The 21,174-nt window shown below is 44.2% G+C and overlaps 1 protein-coding gene across 1 annotated transcript in view; it reads left to right on the plus strand.

The window, feature by feature from the left end:
• Positions 1-21,174, plus strand: part of LOC121547303 (glutamate receptor ionotropic, delta-1) — a 509,157-nt gene that overhangs the window by 473,755 nt on the left and 14,228 nt on the right. Inside the window, exons 13-14 of the mRNA XM_041858495.2 lie at positions 5,554-5,749; positions 16,019-16,185. Coding sequence (XP_041714429.1) covers positions 5,554-5,749; positions 16,019-16,185 — 363 coding nt within the window. The remainder of the gene's footprint in view (positions 1-5,553; positions 5,750-16,018; positions 16,186-21,174) is intronic.

Consider the following 21,174-nt stretch of genomic DNA (forward strand, 5'->3'; position numbering starts at 1 on the left):
AGCTTTAATCAGCTTGAATGAGCATAGTCTAATAGACATTTTTAATTTCAACCTATTGTGAATCCACTCACCCCAAAAAAGAGATGCATCTGCACGTTGCTTAATGCAACACATCTAATGGTCGTCACTGGATCCCTTGTGTTAGTTGATATGAAAGTATTAACATACTAAGTACCAGTGTATGAGACCGTAAGCTGACCTGTCCATCAGTTATGATTAGGGCTGACCCCAATTAGTCAACTGGTCGATTGTTTGGTCGATAGGCTGTTGATCGCCCAATATATTTTTTTTGTCGAGCAGTAGCAAATATATATATATTTTTTTATGGCACACGAGACACCTGTCTGATTCGCGCCCATCTCAGTGAACTAATCCATTGTGGAGGCTGAGGCTAATCCATTGCAGAGGCCACGTGGATGGCACAGTCCAAGAAGAAGGGGAGTGTGGCTAAAATGCACAATGCACGTCTCCCTCCAATGCGCTCTCTCCCGCCAATTTGTGTACATTAATTGTTTCATAGCTACATTGTGTGAATTGTTTGCCTTGATTGTTAATGTCTATCAATTCCCCATTACATATATCACCAGTAGTAGCCTACATTTACCGTGAATTTCTATAATGTCTTATCTACAGTGAGGGAAAAAAGTATTTGATCCCTTGCTGATTTTGTACGTTTGCCCACTGACAAAGAAATGATCAGTCTATAATTTTAATGGTAGGTTTATTTGAACAGTGAGAGACAGAATAACAACAAAAAAATCCAGAAAACCGAATGTCAAAAATGTTATAAATTTATTTGCATTTTAATGAGGGAAATAAGTATTTGACCCCTCTGCAAAACATGACTTAGTACTTGGTGGCAAAACCCTTGTTGGCAATCACAGAGGTCAGACATTTCTTGTAGTTGGCCACCAGGTTTGCACACATCTCAGGAGGGATATTGTCCCACTCCTCTTTGCAGATCTTCTCCAAGTCATTAAGGTTTCGAGGCTGACGTTTGGCAACTTGAACCTTCAGCTCCCTCCACAGATTTTCTATGGGATTAAGGTCTGGAGACTGGCTAGGCCACTCCAGGACCTTAATGTGCTTCTTCTTGAGCCACTCCTTTGTTGCCTTGGCCGTGTGTTTTGGGTCATTGTCATGTTGGAATACCCATCCACGACCCATTTTCAATGCCCTGGCTGAGGGAAGGAGGTTCTCACCCAAGATTTGACGGTACATGGCCCCGTCCATCGTCCCTTTGATGCGGTGAAGTTGTCCTGTCCCCTTAGCAGAAAAACACCCCCAAAGCATAATGTTTCCACCTCCATGTTTGACGGTGGGGATGGTGTTCTTGGGGTCATAGGCAGCATTCCTCCTCCTCCAAACACGGCGAGTTGAGTTGATGCCAAATAGCTCGATTTTGGTCTCATCTGACCACAACACTTTCACCCAGTTTCCTCTGAATCATTCAGATGTTCATTGGCAAACTTCAGACGGGCATGTATATGTGCTTTCTTGAGCAGGGGGACCTTGCGGGCGCTGCAGGATTTCAGTCCATCACGTCGTAGTGTGTTACCAATTGTTTTCATGGTGACTATGGTCCCAGCTGCCTTGAGATCATTGACAAGATCCTCCCGTGTAGTTCTGGGCTGATTCCTCACCGTTCTCATGATCATTGCAACTCCATGAGGTGAGATTTTGCATGGAGCCTCAGGCCGAGGGAGATTGACAGTTATTTTGTGTTTCTTCCATTTGCGAATAATCACACCAACTGTTGTCACCTTCTCAACAAGCTGCTTGGCAATGGTCTTGTAGCCCATTCCAGCCTTGTGTAGGTCTACAATCGTGTCCCTGACATCCTTGGAGAGCTCTTTGGTCTTGGCCATGGTGGAGAGTTTGGAATCTGATTGATTGATTGCTTCTGTGGACAGGTGTCTTTTATACAGGTAGCAAGCTGAGATTAGGAGCACTCCCTTTAAGAGTGTGCTCCTAATCTCAGCTCGTTACCTGTATAAAAGACACCTGGGAGCCAGAAATCTTTCTGATTGAGAGGGGGTCAAATACTTATTTCCCTCATTAAAATGCAAATCAATTTATAAAATTTTTGACATGCGTTTTTCTGGATTGTTTTGTTGTTATTCTGTCTCTCATTGTTCAAATAAACCTACCATTAAAATTATAGACTAATCATTTCTTTGTCAGTGGGCAAACGTACAAAATAAGCAGGGGATCAAATACTTTTTTCCCTCACTGTTCAATGTTTGTTTGGTTTTGGTCATTTCTATTAATGCATGCAATATATTATTATACCAGTTTTTTTCCATTCTCATTGTCAGAGTGGACACGTTGTTTGCAGAGTGCACAACCTATGCTACACTTGTGAGAAACAAGTTTTGGTTTATTTCATTCCATTTAAGAGTTTTGTCAATTTAGTCATTGTCTTTGTTTGGAGCGTTACTGTCAATGTTGAGTAAGGACGCACACCTGATTATGCATAGAAGTAGGCGTACAGGCTACCTGGCCTGAGCGCAAATGTTGGCATATAAATGTGCCCATTTGGGGATCTGATAGTATTTCTGATTGGCTTAACTCACTACCACTAATGAGCTGTGGAGCTTCTCAAAGTAATGTTTTCTTTACCTCAAACAGCAAGCAAACAAAGTCTGTTTTTACATCCATTGAGAATGACAATAGTTCCTCAATGTATGTGAAAAATCTTTCTAACTCTCTCCCTTTCGATAACCACTCAGCATGTAAGGGAAAAATGTCATGCTCTGATCCAGTGGAAATGTCATAAAATAGGTTTACCTGATGAGCTCTTATCAGGTTGTGGTAGGCATGCCCTTTAATACCATTTCAGTTTGAGATATGCATTTTTCAGACTGACAGGCAGTTAGCTAAACTGTCAACTAAGGATTGTGTGCAATGCTCACTGGGAACTTGGCATATACAGACTGCTGTGTGCTGTGGTGATTGTCCCAGAGGTAGCATAGCGGCAGTGCTGATATATCTTTAAACCGGTGTACAATTCATTCTACATGCATCCTTCTTATATATGCACAACATATTTGAATTACTCTTCCACACATTGGTAAACAAGTAACAAAGTATTTCATCTAAAACAGTCGCTGATAATGAAGATCTTAATTTAATTGCACACTCGAATCACAAATCTTTCACAGCATCTCAATGGTTCTTACAATGCTTTGAGTTATATTCATTCTCATTGTGAGTTCAGTGAATGCTCCTTCTGGTTACCAAGTTAATTTAGAATTGTTAGCACTCTTTTATACAACTGATTATAAAGTAAGTTTTTACATATAGAAAGGCAACTAACTATAAGAAAGTTGTAGGTGTAGATTGCTCTACGGGATAGAGTAAGATCGAAAAGGGTGTACATTCAATTTATGACATGTTCTAGACACTCCTCGATTGTTCGGTAAGGTTAGAGGTTTGTGTTACTCATTCTTTATTACATGAAAGCTAGTTTTCTCACTCTCTTTGAGAGAAATTAGGTGTGTGTAAATTATGTTATTGGCTTTTTTTATGATACCCTGATCTGATCCAGCACAAAAGTGATTCATTTCTTTATGAGTCAGTTTTGCTTAAAAGTCAGGCTTTTCCACCTTTAACGTTAAAATAATGTCCCTTTACTACTCCTCTTAAATTATTTCCTGTGCCTCCTCTGGTGTTTACAGACTAATAAGCTTACAAACAACTCATAAGCATCATTATTTCCTGTCTTGTGATGTCCATAAGAAATTGTGACCCTCATTTCCCCTATCCTCCATTTGCTCTGTTACAAAATGTGTTTTTCAACTTGAAAAGATAACAAGTTAACTCATTGCTTTGAAATACAATATATATACAAAGGCATGTGGATACCCCTTCAAATTAGTGGATTTGGCTATTTCAGCCACATCCGTTGTTGACAGCTGTATAAAATTGAGCACACAGCCATGCAATCTCCATAGACAAAATTTGGCAGTAGAATGGCCTTACTGAAGAGCTCAGTGACTTTCAACGTGGCACCATCATTCCGCTACCCAAGAATAGCAGAGCACCCTTTAATGGTTCAAACAGCTGACCAATCAGCCTGTTACAAGTGCTTAGCAAACTTATGGAAACATTTGTGTTTGATCAAATACAAAGATACTTTACAGAAAACAAATTAACAACAGACTTTCAGCATGCTTATAGGGAAGGGTACTCAACATGCTCGGCACTGACACAAATGACTGATGATTGGCTGAAAGACATTGATAGTAAGAAGATTGTGGGAGCTGTTTTGTCAGACTTCTGCTGAAAAAACGCATCCTCTGCCTTATTATGGATTGAGAGTTACCTATATAGGGTTTTCATTAATGGAAGCCTCTCTCATGCAAATTCAGTTGAGTGTGGCGTACCGCAGGGCAGCCGGCTAGGGCCATTATTGTTTTCTGTTTTTACAAATGACCTTCCACTGACCTTGAATTGGTAGGCCACAAAAGCTCACAGAACAGGACCGCTGAAGTGAGTAGCACAGAAAAATTGTCAATTAATTGCAATGCTCACTACCGAATTCCAAAAATTCCGGAGCTTCATGAAATGGGTTTCCATGACCGAGCAGCTGAACACAAGCCTAAGATCACCATGCGCAATGCCAAGCATCGGCTGGAGTGGTGTAAAGCTCGTCACCATTGGACTCTGGAGCAGTGGAAACGCGTTCTCTGGAGTGATTATTCATGATTCACCATCTGGAAGTCTGACAGACAAATCTGGGATGCCAGGAGAATGCTACCTGCCCCAATACCTATTGTCAACTGTAAAGTTTGGTGGAGGAGGAATAATGGTCTGGTGCTGTTTTTCATGGTTCGGGCTAGGCCCCTTAGTTCCAGTGAAGGGAAATCTTTAAGCTACAACATACAATGACATTCTAGACGATTCTTTGCTTCCAACTTTGTGGCAACAGTTTGGGGAAGGCCCTTTCCTGTTTTAGCATAACAATGCCCCCGTGCACAAAGCGAGGTCCATACAGAAATTGTTTGTCGAGATCGGTGTGGAAGAACTTGACTGGCCTGCACAGAGCCCTGACCGCAACCCCATCGAACACCTTTGGGTTGAACTGGAACGCCGACTGCGAGCCAGGCCTAATTGCCCAACATCAGTGCCGACCTCACTAATGCCTTTGTGGCTGAATGGAAGCAAGTCCCCGCAGCAATGTTCCAACATCTAGTGGAAAGCCTTGCCAGAAGAGTGGAGGCTGTTATAGCGGCAAACAGGGGACCAACTCCATATTAATGCCCATGGTTTTGGAATGAGATGTTCGACGAGCAGATGTCCACACTTTTGGTCATGTAGTGTATGTCAATTCAGTAAATCAAGTTCAGTTGACAGAATCTACTATTATATTAGTAACAGTTTGAGTAGAGTAACTCATCTTTTTAAGTTGAACACACATGTACAAAGTACACCCATGTACAAAGTACCCAAAGTACATTTAACAGTGTACTTTACTCTACATACAGTATCTGTTCTTGTTATACACTTGACTTGATGTATTTCTCTGTGTTCTTCCCTCTGTCTCTACAGAACATTCCAGGACCTGTCCAGGCAGATGGATGTGTCCTACGGCACTGTGAGAGACTCGGCCGTCTATGAATACTTCAAGAACAAGGGCACCAACCCTCTAGAGCAGGACAGCACATACGCAGAGCTGTGGAGGACCATCAGCAAGAACAACGGCCATGACTACTCTGTGTCCAGTCCCTCAGAGGGCATCCGCAAGGTAGGTTGACAAAGACAAAACAGGTATATGCCAATAAAGAGAGGATGCCTAAGAACAGGCTGGTAACTCCTTTAGGTAGTAATTTCTTAGCTACTGTGTATTTAGACAAAAAGTCGAAACGGTTTAATATTTGGCATAAAAACAAACAAATCAATCTTTCCATTGTTATTTCACTGTCATTTCACAGTGTGGAGTCATACTGTTCTCCATCAATACTGTGCCTGTAGTTCCACAGTATTTCTAACCAATTAGACAGGCAAATTCAACATTATCTTTGACTATCTGTCTGAATAAACTGCAAATGCTGATTTGTGACATTGTATCAATTACACTGGTTAATCTCATATACTGCCCGTAATAAATGGCTTAGAAAGAACAATACTTTGCTTGTCCATATGCTGAGAAGTAATATGACATATCATATATCTTCAAATTTGTACTGTGAACTGCAGTGCTTGAGGCGTCACTACAGATCCGGCCGTGTCGCGTCCGGCCGCGAGCGGGAGACCCATGAGGCGACGCACAATTGGCCCAGTGTTGTCCGGGTTAGGGGAGGGTTTGGCCGGCCGGGATGTCCTTGTCCCATCGCGCTCTAGCGGCTCCTGTGACGGGCCGGGCGCATGCACTCTGACACGGTTGCCAGTTGTACGGTGTTTCCTCCAACATATTGGTGCGGCTGGCTTCCGGGTTAAGCGAGCAGTGTGTCAAGAAGCAATGTGGCTTGGCAGGGTCGTGTTTTGGAGGCATAGACTAAAATACAGTAGAATAGAATACAGTATATACACTGCTCAAAAAAATAAAGGGAACACTTAAACAACACATCCTAGATCTGAATGAATGAAATCATCTTATTAAATACTTTTTTCTTTACATAGTTGAATGTGCTCACAACAAAATCACACAAAAATTATCAATGGAAATCAAATTTATCAACCCATGGAGGTCTGGATTTGGAGTCACCCTCAAAATTAAAGTGGAAAACCACACTACAAGCTGATCCAACTTTGATGTAATGTCCTTAAAACAAGTAAAAATGAGGCTCAGTAGTGTGTGTGGCCTCCACGTGCCTGTATGACCTCCCTACAACGCCTGGGCATGCTCCTAATGAGGTGGCGGATGGTCTCCTGAGGGATCTCCTCCCAGACCTGGACTAAAGCATCCGCCAACTCCTGGACAGTCTGTGGTGCAACGTGGCGTTGGTGGATGGAGCGAGACATGATGTCCCAGATGTGCTCAATTGGATTCAGGTCTGGGGAACGGGCGGGCCAGTCCATAGCATCAATGCCTTCCTCTTGCAGGAACTGCTGACACACTCCAGCCACATATTGTCTTGCATTAGGAGGAACCCAGGGCCAACTGCACCAGCATATGGTCTCACAAGGGGTCTGAGGATCTCATCTCGGTACCTAATGGCAGTCAGGCTACCTCTGGCAAGCACATGGAGGGCTGTGCGGCCCCCCAAAGAAATGTCACCCCACACCATGACTGACCCACAGCCAAACCGGTCATGCTGGAGGATGTTGCAGGCAGCAGAACATTCTCCACGGCGTCTCCAGACGCTGTCACGTCTGTCACATGTGCTCAGTGTGAACCTGCTTTCATCTGTGAAGAGCACAGGGCGCCAGTGGCGAATTTGCCAATCTTGGTGTTCTCTGGCAAATGCCAAACGTCCTGCACGGTGTTGGGCTGTAAGCACAACCCCCACCTGTGGACGTCGGGCCCTCATACCACCGTCATGGAGTCTGTTTCTGACCGTTTGAGCAGACACATGCACATTTGTGGCCTGCTGGAGGTCATTTTGCAGGGCTCTGGCAGTGCTCCTCCTGCTCCTCCTTGCACAAAGGCGGAGGTAGCGGTCCTGCTGCTGGGTTGTTGCCCTCCTACGGCCTCCTCCACGTCTCCTGATGTACTGGCCTGTCTCCTGGTAGCGCCTCCATGCTCTGGACACTATGCTGCCAGACACAGCAAACCTTCTTGCCACAGCTCGCATTGATGTGCCATCCTGAATGAGCTGCACTACCTGAGCCACTTGTGTGGGTTGTAGACTCTGTCTTATGCTACCACTAGAGTGAAAGCACCGCCCGCATTCAAAAGTGACCAAAACATCAGCCAGGAAGCATAGGAACTGAGAAGTGGTCTGTGGTCACCACCTGCAGAATCACTACTTTATTGGGGGTACCTTGCTAATTGCCTATAATTTCCACCTGTTGTCTATTCCATTTGCACAACAGCATGTGAAATGTATTGTCAATCAGTGTTTCTTCCTAAGTGGACAGTTTGATTTCACAGAAGTGTGATTGACTTGGAGTTACATTGTGTTGTTTAAGTGTTCCCTTTATTTCTTTGAGCAGTGTACATATGAGATGAGTAAAGCAAAAATATGTAAACATTATTAGAGTGACTAGTGTTCCATTATTAAAGTGGCCAGTGATTTCAAGTCTATGTATATGGGGCAGCAGCCTCTAAGGTGCAGGGTTACGTAACCGGGTGGAAGCCGCCTAGTGATGGCTATTTAACAGTCTGATGGCCTTGAGATTGAAGCTGTTTTTCAGTCTCTCGGTCCCAGCTTTGATGCACCTGTACTGACCTCGCCTTCTGGATGATAGCGGGGTGAACAGGCAGTGGCTCGGGTGGTTGTTGTCCTTGATGATCTTTTTTGCCTTCCTGTGACATCGGGTGCTGTAGGTCCTGGAGGGCAGGTATTTTGCACCCGATGATGCGTTGGGCAGACCGCACCACCCTCTGTAGAGCCCTGCGGTTGCGGGCGGTGCAGTTGCCGTACCAGGCGGTGATAGAGCCTGACAGGATGCTCTCAATTGTGCATCTGTAAAGGTTTGTGAGGGTTTTAGGTGCCAAACCAAATTTCTTCAGCCTGTCTGTGTGGATAGACCATTTCAGATCGTCAGTGATGTGTACACCGAGGAACTTGAAGCTTTCCACCTGCTCCACAGCAGTCCCGTCGATGTGGATAGGGGTGTGCTCCCTCTGCTGTTTCCTGAAGTCCACGATCAGCTCCTTTGTTTTGTCGACATTGAGGGAGTGGTTATTTTCCTGGCACCACACTCCCAGGGCCTTCACCTCCTCTCTGTAGGCTGTCTCGTCATTGTTGGTAATCAGGCCTACAACTGTTGTGTCGTCTGCAAACTTGATGATTGCGTTGGAGGCGTGCCACACAGTCATGGATGAACAGGGAGTACAGGAGGGGGCTGAGCAACCACCCTTGTGGGGCCCCTGTGTTGAGGATCAGCGAAGTGGAGGTGTTGTTTTCTATCTTCACCACCTTGGGGTGGCCCGTCAGGAAGTCCAGGACCCAGTTGCACAGGGCGGGGTTCAGACCCAGGGCCTCAAGCTTAATGATGAGTTTGGAGGGTACTATGGTTTTGAATGCTGAGCTATAGTCAATGAACAGCATTCTGACATAGGTATTCCTAGCAGTAGCAGTATGTTGCTGGGTCAGTCCATTGAGGACTGACAAAACAAGGTGCAGTAAGAGGTAGCAGTTACTCGGAGACAACATCAAACACACATCAGTCACCTTCTGTCTCTGGGCTCTATTTTAACAAACCTAGCACAATGGTAAATCTTAGCGCTGGTGGTAACGGTATAGGTTCGGGGTGTGTCAGAAATATTTTTGCTATTTTCACAACCAGAAGTATGTGCACAGTAGCTGGCGGTGGCGCGAAAGGGCTAGGTTTTGATGAATAAATAAGTTGTAGGTGTGTCAAGGCTTTGACCCTTCACTGGCCAATCAGAACGTGCTCCATGGCTCCATTTGGTTGCTTTAAGTTGTTAATTACGGTCTTGTATGTATTGCGTTGTCATCAACTCCAATTCGAATGTTAGTCCGTTATAGCCTAGTTTGTTAAATAGCCTACAGAAACAAAATAACAAAATGACACAACAATATAACAAGCCATACCGTGGGGTGTGGGACCCAGTCAGGTCTTTGACAACAATATAACAAGCCATACCGTGGGGTGCTGGGTCCAGTCAGGTCTTTGACACAACAATATAACAAGCCATACCGTGGTGGGCTGGACCTAGTCAGGTCTTTGACACAACAATATAACAAGCCATACCGTGGGGTGCTGGGCCCAGTCAGGTCTTTATAATATAAATAATATTCCTTTGACACATTCACCCTCTCTCCTGTTGAAAGATCAGTCACAAAATGTTGGCACCATTGTAATAGGTTGTAATCAAGCCCTGGTCTCCAGCATGGGAACAGAAGAGGAATACCTGGTGTGGTAGTCTCAGGTACTGTAGGACTACTCCAAATAATCTCGGCTCTGACACACACACACACACACACATGCAAACGCAAGCTTTGCAGTTCCATCAATCCATCTAAATACCTCTCACACTCTACAGTAGTAACCTGTGGATTGTGAGAACCTGCATAAATCAGCAGAACATGTATAACCTATTTATTTCAACTTTATGTAGTGTCCTGTAATACTTTGAAATGAGACACCTTCGGTCATAACACATCCATAAAGACTATATCGCGTGACACAGTACTTACTATAAAGTCAGACACCTTCAGTCATTCATAACACATTCATAAATACCTTATATCATAAGACCCTGTACTTACTATAAAGCCAAACACCTTTGGTCATAAATAAGACATACATAAAGGCTTAATGATGTAAACACAAATGTATTAACTCTAAAGGAATTATCACTAACAGCTAAAATAAATAAACATGAAAGACAAGTTTAAACCATAAATGTCCTTTTATTTATACATGTTTAAAACAATACAAATACATTAAGTATGTAGTTAAATTGAACATTACACAGGGCTGTGAATAGTGTAGCTTGTCCCCTGAGCTGGTAGACAAATGGTTCTTGCCTCTCTGCCTGCTGGAGGTACTGCATGTTGGTTCCAACCTTAAAAGTAACAACAAAGAAAGTTAGCAAATCTGTTAGCTAGCTAGCAATTGCTGTGAAGTCACCAAAATAATTAGAAACAACGACTGAGGTAGCTATGTAATCTAACTCAACACTTATATAACTACTACATACCAGTTTAAATTACAATAAATAAAGGTTAACTTTATTCGCTGTCCAGTGGCACCACAAGTGGGCATTTGATTGACGAACTCCATCACATGTGCACTTACTGCGCTACAGAAACACCGCAAACCAAACAGTGCAAACACACTGAATTAAAGGTAACTACACAAAACATTAATTCCCAGACCTCAAAAGTGGTCCCCTTAAATGGTTTAAGCATTGTTGTGAACAAATAAAATTATAGAAAATCCAAATTGGTTGTTTTTCTATTTTAAAAAAAACACACAAAAAAACTGGTAAAAATGGGGGAATTTGAAACATGGAAAAATAAAACCTAGAAAACGGAATATGGGAAAAACCCTGAATTAGGCAAAAAATGCATACGGATTTGAAAGCGCCCTACCAACGTTGTTTGCTGTGCATGACTGCACTTTAGAGTGTGTGTCATCCTGCAGCACAGCATTTTGGGGAAAGTTGAGATCAGGTCCAATCAAGTCCATTTATCCAAAGCGACTTAGTCATGCATGCATACATTTTTACTTATGGGTGGTCCTGGGAATCTAACCCACTATTCTGGTGTTGCAATGCTCTACCAAGATGCATGCCAAGGTTATAAATGCTTTGTGAAGCCTCAACTTAATATGATTTATAAAGCCTTTAGTAAGCGGTGCTTATGCCACCCTTTATAAAGCACAGGTTTATGTCATATTTGACATAGTGGGTTATGTCACATTTGACATTGGTGTTATGTCACAGTTATTCCACATTTATGAACCATTTATAGAGCATGACATGTGGTTATAGATGCTTTGTAACACATTTATGTAGTGCTTATGAAGGCATTATACGCTGAACGTCATTTAAAGCGGGACCGGTAAAAATTATATGTCACAGAATGTCCCGTAGCAGTTTTCCTTGGGTTGGGTTTTATTTCAATCCTGCCCACATGCGCACAACTGGCAGCACCCAAGTAATCATCAATTCGGAGCGCAGCTGCACGAGACCCGATCGTAATGACCATGGTTAATTTCGTTTGACATTCGATATCCATATGGGGCTAATTAGAGACCATCAGTAAATTACACAGACCCCTGACTTTCTCCACAATTTGTGAGGTTACAGCCTTATTAAAAAAAAAATATTTAAAAAAATAATCATCATCATCAATCGACACACAATACCCCCTAATGACAAAGCAAAACATTTTTTTTTACTTTTTGCTTATATATAAAAAAATAAAAAAACTGAAATATCACATTTACATAAGTATTCAGACCCTTTACTCAGTACTTTGTTGAAGCACCTTTGGCAACAATTGCAGCCTCGAGTCTTCTTGGGTATGACACTACAAGCTTGGTACACCTGTATTTGGGGAGTTTCTCCCGTTCTTCTCTGCAGATCCTCTCAAGCTCTGTCAGATTGAATGGGGAGCGTTGCTGCACAGCTATTTTCAGTTCTTTCCAGAGATGTTCGATCAGGTTCAAGTCCGGGCTCTGGTTGGGCCACTCAAGGACATTCATAGACTTGTCCAGAAGCCACTCCTGCGTTGTCTTGGCTGTGTGCTTAGGGTCGTTGTCCTGTTGAAATGTGAACCTTCGCCCCAATATGAGGTCCGGAGAGCTCTGGAGCAGGTTTTCATCAATGATCTCTCTGTACTTCGCTCCGTTCATCTTTGCCTCGATCCTGACTAGTCTCCCAGTCCCTGCCGCTGAAAAACACCTGCACAGCATGATGCTGCCACCACCATGCTTCACCGTAGGGATGGTGCCAGGTGACACTTGGCATTCAGGCCAAATAGTTTAATCTTGATTTCATCAGTCCAGAGAATCTTGTTTCTCATGGTGTTAGAGTCCTTAGGTGCCTTTCGACAAACTCCAAGCAGGCTGTCATGTGCCTTTTACTGAAGAGTGGCTTCCATCTGGCCACTCTACCATAAAGGCCTGATTGGTGGAGTGCTGCAGAGATGGTTGTCCTTCTGGAAGGTTCTCCCGTCTCCACAGAGGAACTCTAGAGCACTGTCAGAGTGACCATCAGGTTCTTGGTCACCTCCCTGACCAAGGACCTTCTCCCCCGATTGCTCAGTTCGGCCAGGCGGTCAGCTCTAGAAAGAGTCTTGGTGGTTCCAAACTTCTTCAATTTAAGACTGATGAAGGCCACTGTGTTCTTGGGGACCTTCAATGCTGCAGAAATGTTTTGGTACCCTTACCCAGATCTGTGCCTCGACACAATCCTGTCTCAGAGCTCTACAGACAATTCCTTCAACCTCATGGCTTGGTTTTTGCTCTGACATGCACTGTCAACTGTGGGACCTTATATAGACAGGTGTGTGCCTTTCCAAATCATGTCCAATCAATTATAATCTACCACAGGCGGATTCCAATCAAGTTGTAGAAACATCTCAAGGATGATCAATGGAAACAAGATGCACCTGAGCTCAATTTCGAGTCTCATAGCAAAGTGTCTGAATACTTACAGTGGGGAAAAAAAGTATTTAGTCAGCCACCAATTGTGCAAGTTCTCCCACTTAAAAAGATGAGAGAGGCCTGTAATTTTCATCATAGGTACACGTCAACTATGACAGACAAAATTAGAAAAAAATATCCTGAAAATCACATTGTAGGATTTTTAATGAATTTATTTGCAAATTATGGTGGAAAATAAGTATTTGGTCAATAACAAAAGTTTCTCAATACTTTGTTATATACCCTTTGTTGGCAATGACACAGGTCAAACGTTTTCTGTAAGTCTTCACAAGGTTTTCACACACTGTTGCTGGTATTTTGGCCCATTCCTCCATGCAGATCTCCTCTAGAGCAGTGATGTTTTGGGGCTGTCGCTGGGCAACATGGACTTTCAACTCTCTCCAAAGATTTTCTATGGGGTTGAGATCTGGAGACTGGCTAGGCCACTCCAGGACCTTGAAATGCTTCTTACGAAGCCACTCCTTCGTTGCCCGGGCGGTGTGTTTGGGATCATTGTCATGCTGAAAGACCCAGCCACGTTTCATCTTCAATGCCCTTGCTGATGGAAGGAGGTTTTCACTCAAAATCTCACGATACATGGCCCCATTCATTCTTTCCTTTACATGGATCAGTCGTCCTGGTCCCTTTGCAGAAAAACAGCCCCAAAGCATGATGTTTCCACCCCCATGCTTCACAGTAGGTATGGTGTTCTTTGGATGCAACTCAGCATTCTTTGTCCTCCAAACACGACGAGTTGAGTTTTTACCAAAAAGTTATATTTTGGTTTCATCTGACCATATGACATTCTCCCAATCCTCTTCTGGATCATCCAAATGCACTCTAGCAAACTTCAGACGGGCCTGGACATGTACTGGCTTAAGCAGGGGGACACGTCTGGCACTGCAGGATTTGAGTCCCTGGTGGCATAGTGTGTTACTGATGGTAGGCTTTGTTACTTTGGTCCCAGCTCTCTGCAGGTCATTCACTAGGTCCCCCCGTGTGGTTCTGGGATTTTTGCTCACCGTTCTTGTGACCATTTTGACCCCACGGGGTGAGATCTTGCGTGGAGCCCCAGATCGAGGGAGATTATCAGTGGTCTTGTATGTCTTCCATTTCCTAATAATTGCTCCCACAGTTGATTTCTTCAAACCAAGCTGCTTATCTATTGCAGATTCAGTCTTCCCAGCCTGGTGCAGGTCTACAATTTTGTTTCTGGTGTCCTTTGACAGCTCTTTGGTCTTGGCCATAGTGGAGTTTGGAGTGTGACTGTTTGAGGTTGTGGACAGGTGTCTTTTATACTGATAACAAGTTCAAACAGGTGCCATTAATACAGGTAACGAGTGGAGGACAGAGGTGCCTCTTAAAGAAGAAGTTACAGGTCTGTGAGAGCCAGACATCTTGCTTGTTTGTAGGTGACCAAATACTTATTTTCCACCATAATTTGCAAATAAATTCATAAAAATCCTACAATGTGATTTTCTGGATTTTGTTTTCTCAATTTGTCTGTCATAGTTGACGTGTACCTATGATGAAAATTACAGGCCTCTCTCATCTTTTTAAGTGGGAGAACTTGCACAATTGATGGCTGACTAAATACTTTTTTCCCCCACTGTATGTAAATGTGATATTTCATTTTGTCATTTTTTATACATTTGCTAAAATTTCTAAAAACCTGTTTTTGCTTCGTCATTATGGGGTGTTGTGTGCAGATTGCTGAGTATTTTTGTTTATTTAATACATTTTAGAATAAGGCTGTAACGTAACAAAATATGTAAAAAGTCAAGGGGTCTGAATACTTTCCGAAGGCACTGTTAAGGGACAATATTTAATGTATATATATATATATATATATATATAATGTCAATAGCTCAGAATTTCAATTAATTAAAAACCTCAAACCAACTGTAAATTGTAGAAATGTATATACAAATATTGAAAGCATTTAATGAGACAACTAAAAGGTGTGTAACACATTGTGTAATTTATTGATGGTCCCTAACTAGCCCCACAGAGTATCCAAAGTCAAAATAACTTTGCCACGGTCGCACACCGGCCGGCTGAAGCTAATTGGTGAAAGAAGATAGCTAGCTTACTAGCTAGTCTAGGCTAGACACAAGACCTGGTTACACTGTTTCAAGTTACCTAGAAGGGTGAGTGACTGTAACTGTGTACTGTTTTGGGAGTGAAAGTAGAAATGCTTCCCACGTTCAAACACACACAAGAGACACCCACAACAAAGCACGCCTCCAAAACCCCAAATCTCGTTCTCAGTCGCATTTCCTGATTAGGAGAATTGAAACAAAGGCTAAATCAGGAAGTTCACCAACCCTCCCCGCACCACAGCGCAAGCGAGCTGATGTTAGACAGGTAAATTCTTGAACCTGGCGTAAGGGGTGGAAAATGCCAGCGCGCCAGTTTTTACTGTACATGATGAAATTGCAAACTAATGTGTGTTTGACACTTGCGAAAGCCGAAAATAGAGCCCTCTGAGCTAAAAGGTTTTTCTATCAAATGAGCAAATAAACAAATAGCCCAGTCTACAATGAGAATCAAACTAGAAAAGAAACCTGTACAGTAAATGTATTGAAGTATGTCTGTTTTACCACATGTTCATTAGAGTACTACACTTTCTTGGAGTTGGGATACTACAGTATATTCACAGCAATTCCCAGATGTAGGCCTTCCATCATCCTTTAGGTTCTATCATCGAAAACAATGTTAGCATATAGGCAGAATGTATAGCATCTGGATCATTAACTGGGTCATGATTGTCATTCCTCTGCAGGCGAAGAAGGGCCCGTATGCCTTCCTATGGGACATGGCTGTGGTGGAGTACGCCGCACTGACGGATGATGACTGCACCATCACCGTCACAGGAAACAGCATGAGCAGCAAAGGCTACGGCATCGCCATGCAGCATGGGAGTCCATACAGAGACCTCTTCTCCCAGAAGTGAGCAATGCCACCAACGTCTCTCCTCATTATACACCATCTACGCTGAGTATACCAAACATTACTAACATTCCTAGTATTGAGTTGCACCCCCTCGGGGCATGGACTCTACAAGGTGTCGAAAGCGTTCCACAGGGATGCTGGCCCATGTTGACTCCAATGCTTCCCACATATGTGTCAAGTTGGCTGGATGTCCTTTGGGTGGTTGATCATTCTTGATACACGCGGGAAACTGTTGAACATGAAAAACCCAGCAGCGTTGCAGTTCTTGACATAAACCCATATCCCGTACCCCGTTCAAAGGCACTTACATTTTTTGTCTTGCCCATTCACCCTCTGAATGGCACAAATACATAATCCATGTCTCAATTGTCTCAAGGCTTGTCTCCCCTTCATCTACACTGATTCAAGTAGATTTAACAAGTGACATCAACAAGGGATCATAGCCTTCACCTGGATTCACCAGGTCAGTCTATGTCATGGAAAGAGCAGGTGTTCTTAATGTTTTGTATACTCATTGTATATTGTAATGACCCTGGCATTGATGAACACAATTACCACTCCCCAAAGGGAGCTTTCTTGGAGCAGCTGTAACATGTCCGGCTTTGCAACCATAGGGTTGCAAGTTCGAGTCTTACCTCGGAACCTCGTGCTACTCCTTCGTATCATTACAATATTTATGCATTATAGATATACCATCACTTTATCAGCAGTTCTATACAGTATGTTATTCTCCTCACCTCTCCCTCTCCTTTCATTCTCCCATCTCTTCCTTCCATCACCTTGAGGAAATATCCTAAGTCTAAGTGCATATGGTTTAACGCACACCTCCTTTGATTCCTAATTACTTTCTCTGCTTCATAAAAGCCATACACATAATCACTGATGGTTTATGGTGCCTGAGGGATTGAGCGCCGTAATTGGCTGAGAGGTCATTCAGTGGTTATACTCATTTTAGGAGGAGTTTGACGAGGGAAATGAAAGGCCCACTAACATAGTGTTTTTATAAAGTCACTTTGTAGTATAAACATTAGAGAAAATGCTCTTTATAAAGGTCAGGAGTTACTGTCGTTTTGCATGATTTTAATGCCCTTGTCTATTTGTTATATAAACATGTACACTGAACCAAAACATAAATGCAACATGCAACAATTTCTAAGATTTTAATGAGTTATAGTTCATATAAGGAAATCAGTCAATTTAAATAAATTCATTAGGCCGTAATCTATGGATTTCACATGACTGGGAATAGTAGTGGAAAAAGTACCCAATTGTCATACTTGAGTAAAAGTCAACATACCTTAATAGAAAATGACTCAAGTAAAAGTGAAAGTCACCCAGTAAAATATTAGTTGAGTTAAAAGTCTTAAATAATTTGCTTTTAAATATACTTAAGTATCAAAAGTAAAAGTAAAATTACGAATAATTTCAAATTCCATATATTAAGCAAACCAGACAGCACCATTTTCTAGTTTTTTTTAAATATATGGATTACCAGGGGCACACTCAGCTATAATTTACAAACGAAGCATGTTTGTTTAGTGAGTCATATCAGAGCCAATAGGGACGACCAGGGATGTTCTCTTGAGAAGGGTGTGAATTGGACCATTTTCCTGTCCTGCTAAACATTCAAAATGTAATGAGTACTTTTGGGTGTCAGGGGAAAATGTATGGAGTAAAAAGTACATACTTTTTTTTATGAATGTAGTGAAGTAAAAGTAAATGTTGTCAAAAATATAAATAGTAAAGTAACATTTACATTTACATTTTAGTCATTTAGCAGACGCTCTTATCCAGAGCGACTTACAGGAGCAATTAGGGTTAAGTGCCTTGCTCAAGGGCACATTTACGTCATTTAGCAGACGCTCTTATCCAGAGCGACTCACAAATTGGTGCATTCACCCTATAGCCAGTGGGATAACCACTTTACAATTTTTTTTGGGGGGGTAGAAGGATTACTTTATCCTATCCCAGGTATTCCTTAAAGAGGTGGGGTTTCAAATGTCTCCGGAAGGTGGTGAGTGACTCCGCTGTCCTGGCGTCGTGAGGGAGCTTGTTCCACCATTGGGGTGCCAGAGCAGCGAACAGTTTTGACTGGGCTGAGCGGGAACTATGCTTCCGCAGAGGAAGGGGACCAGCAGGCCAGAGGTGGATGAACGCAGTGCCCTCGTTTGGGTGTAGGGACTGATCAGAGCCCGAAGGTACAGAGGTGCCGTTCCCCTCACTGCTCCATAGGCAAGCACCATGGTCTTGTAACGGATGCGAGCTTCAACTGGAAGCCAGTGGAGTGTGCGGAGGAGGGGGGTGACGTGAGAGAACTTGGGAAGGTTGAACACCAGACGGGCTGCGGCATTCTGGATGAGTTGTAGGGGTTTAATGGCACAGGCAGGGAGGCCAGCCAACAGCGAGTTGCAGTAATCCAGACGGGAGATGACAAGTGCCTGGATTAGGACCTGTGCCGCTTCCTGTGTAAGGCAGGGTCGTACTCTCCGAATGTTGTAGAGCATGAACCTGCAGGAGCGGGTCACCGCCTTGATGTTAGCGGAGAACGACAGGGTGTTGTCCAGGGTCACGCCAAGGCTCTTCGCACTCTGGGAGGAGGACACAACGGAGTTGTCAACCGTGATGGCGAGATCATGGAACGGGCAGTCCTTCCCCGGGAGGAAGAGCAGCTCCGTCTTGCCAGGGGTTCAGCTTGAGGTGGTGATCCGTCATCCATACTGATATGTCTGCCAGACATGCAGAGATGCGATTCGCCACCTGGTTATCAGAAGGGGGGAAAGGAGAAGATTAGTTGTGTATCGTCAGCGTAGCAATGATAGGAGAGGCCATGTGAGGATATGACAGAGCCAAGTGACTTGGTGTATAGGGAGAAAAGGAGAGGGCCTAGAACTGAGCCCTGGGGGACACCAGTGGTGAGAGCACGTGGTGCGGAGACAGCTTCTCGCCATGCCACTTGGTAGGAGCGACCGGTCAGGTAGGACGCAATCCAGGAGTGAGCCGCGCCGGAGATGCCCAGCTCGGAGAGGGTGGAGAGGAGGATCTGATGGTTCACAGTATCAAAGGCAGCAGACAGGTCTAGAAGGACAAGAGCAGAGGAGAGAGAGTTAGCTTTAGCAGTGCGGAGAGCCTCCGTGACACAGAGAAGAGCAGTCTCAGTTGAATGACCAGTCCTGAAACCTGACTGGTTTGGATCAAGAAGGTCATTCTGAGAGAGATAGCAAGAGAGTTGGCTAAAGACGGCACGCTCAATAGTTTTGGAAAGAAAAGAAAGAAGGGATACTGGTCTGTAGTTGTTGACATCAGTGGGATCGAGTGTTGGTTTTTTTGAGAAGGGGAGCAACTCTCGCTCTCTTGAAGACGGAAGGGACATGGCCAGCGGTCAAGGATGAGTTGATCAGCGAGGTGAGGTAGGGGAGAAGGTCACCGGAGATGGTCTGGAGAAGAGAGGAGGGGATGGGGTCAAGCGGGCAGGTTGTTGGGCGGCCTGCAGTCACAAGTCGCAGGATTTTATCTGGAGAGAGAGGGGAGAAAGAAGTCAAAGCATAGGGTAGGGCAGTGTGAGTAGGACCAGCAGTGTCATTAGACTTAACAAACGAGGATCGGATGTCATCAACCTTCTTTTCAAAGTGGTTGACGAAGTCATCCACAAGAGAGAGGAGGGGGGGGATTCAGGAGGGAGGAAAATGTGGCAAAGAGCTTCCTAGGGTTAGAGGCAGATGCTTGGAATTTAGAGTGGTAGAAAGTGGCCTTAGCAGCAGAAACAGATGAAGAAAATGTAGAGAGGAGGGAGTGAAAAGATGCCAGGTCGGCAGGGAGTTTAGTTTTCTTCCATTTCCGCTCCGCTGCCCGGAGCTCTGTTCTGTGAGCTCGCAATGAGTCATCAAGCCACAGGGCTGGAGGGGAGGACCGAGCCGGCCGGGAGGATAGGGGACACAGAGAGTCAAAGGATGCAGAAAGGGAGGAGAGGAGGGTTGAGGAGGCAGAATCAGGAGATTGGAGGGAGAAGGATTGAGCAGAGGGAAGAGATGATAGGATGGAAGAGGAGAGAGTAGTGGGAGAGAGAGAGCGAAGGTTGCGGCGGCGCATTACCATCTGTGTAGGGGCAGAGTGAGTAGTGTTGGAGGAGAGCGAGAGAGAAAAGGAAACAAAGTAGTGGTCGGAGACATGGAGGGGAGTTGCAGTGAGATTAGTAGAAGAGCAGCATCTAGTAAAGATGAGGTCAAGCGTATTGCCTGCCTTGTGAGTAGGGGGGACGGTGAGAGGGTGAGGTCAAAAGAGGAGAGGAGTGGAAAGAAGGAGGCAGAGAGAAATGAGTCAAATGTGGACATAGGGAGGTTGAAATCCCCCAAAACTGTGAGGGGTGAGCCATCCTCAGGAAAGGAACTTATCAAGGCGTCAAGCTCATTGATGAACTCTCCAAGGGAACCTGGAGGGCGATAGATGACAAGGATATTAAGCTTAAATGGGCTAGTGACTGTGACAGCATGGAATTCAAATGAGGAGATAGACAGGTGGGTTAGGGGAAAAATTGAGAATGTCCACTTGGGAGAGATGAGGATTCCTGTGCCACCACCCCTCTGACCAGATGCTCTCGGGGTATGCGAGAACACATGGTCAGACGAGGAGAGAGCAGTAGGAGTAGCAGTGTTTTCAGTGGTAATCCATGTTTCCGTCAGCGCCAGGAAGTCGAGGGACTGGAGGTTAGCATAGGCGGGGATGAAGTCAGCTTTGTTGGCAGCAGAACGGCAGTTCCAGAGGCTGCCTGAGACCTGGAACTCCAGGTGTGGGGTGCGTGCAGGGACCACCAGGTTAGAGAGGCAGCAGCCACGCGGTGTGAGGCGTTTGTGTAGCCTGTGCAGAGAGGGAGAGAACAGGGATAGGCAGAGGCATAGTTGACAGGCTGTAGCAAATGGCTACAATAATGCAGAGGAGATCGGAATGAAATGAACTAAACATCTGGGAGAGGAGAGAGCAGGGCCTCCCTCA

The sequence above is a fragment of the Coregonus clupeaformis genome, chromosome 31 (assembly GCF_020615455.1).
Source record: "Coregonus clupeaformis isolate EN_2021a chromosome 31, ASM2061545v1, whole genome shotgun sequence".
NCBI lineage: Eukaryota > Metazoa > Chordata > Actinopteri > Salmoniformes > Salmonidae > Coregonus > Coregonus clupeaformis.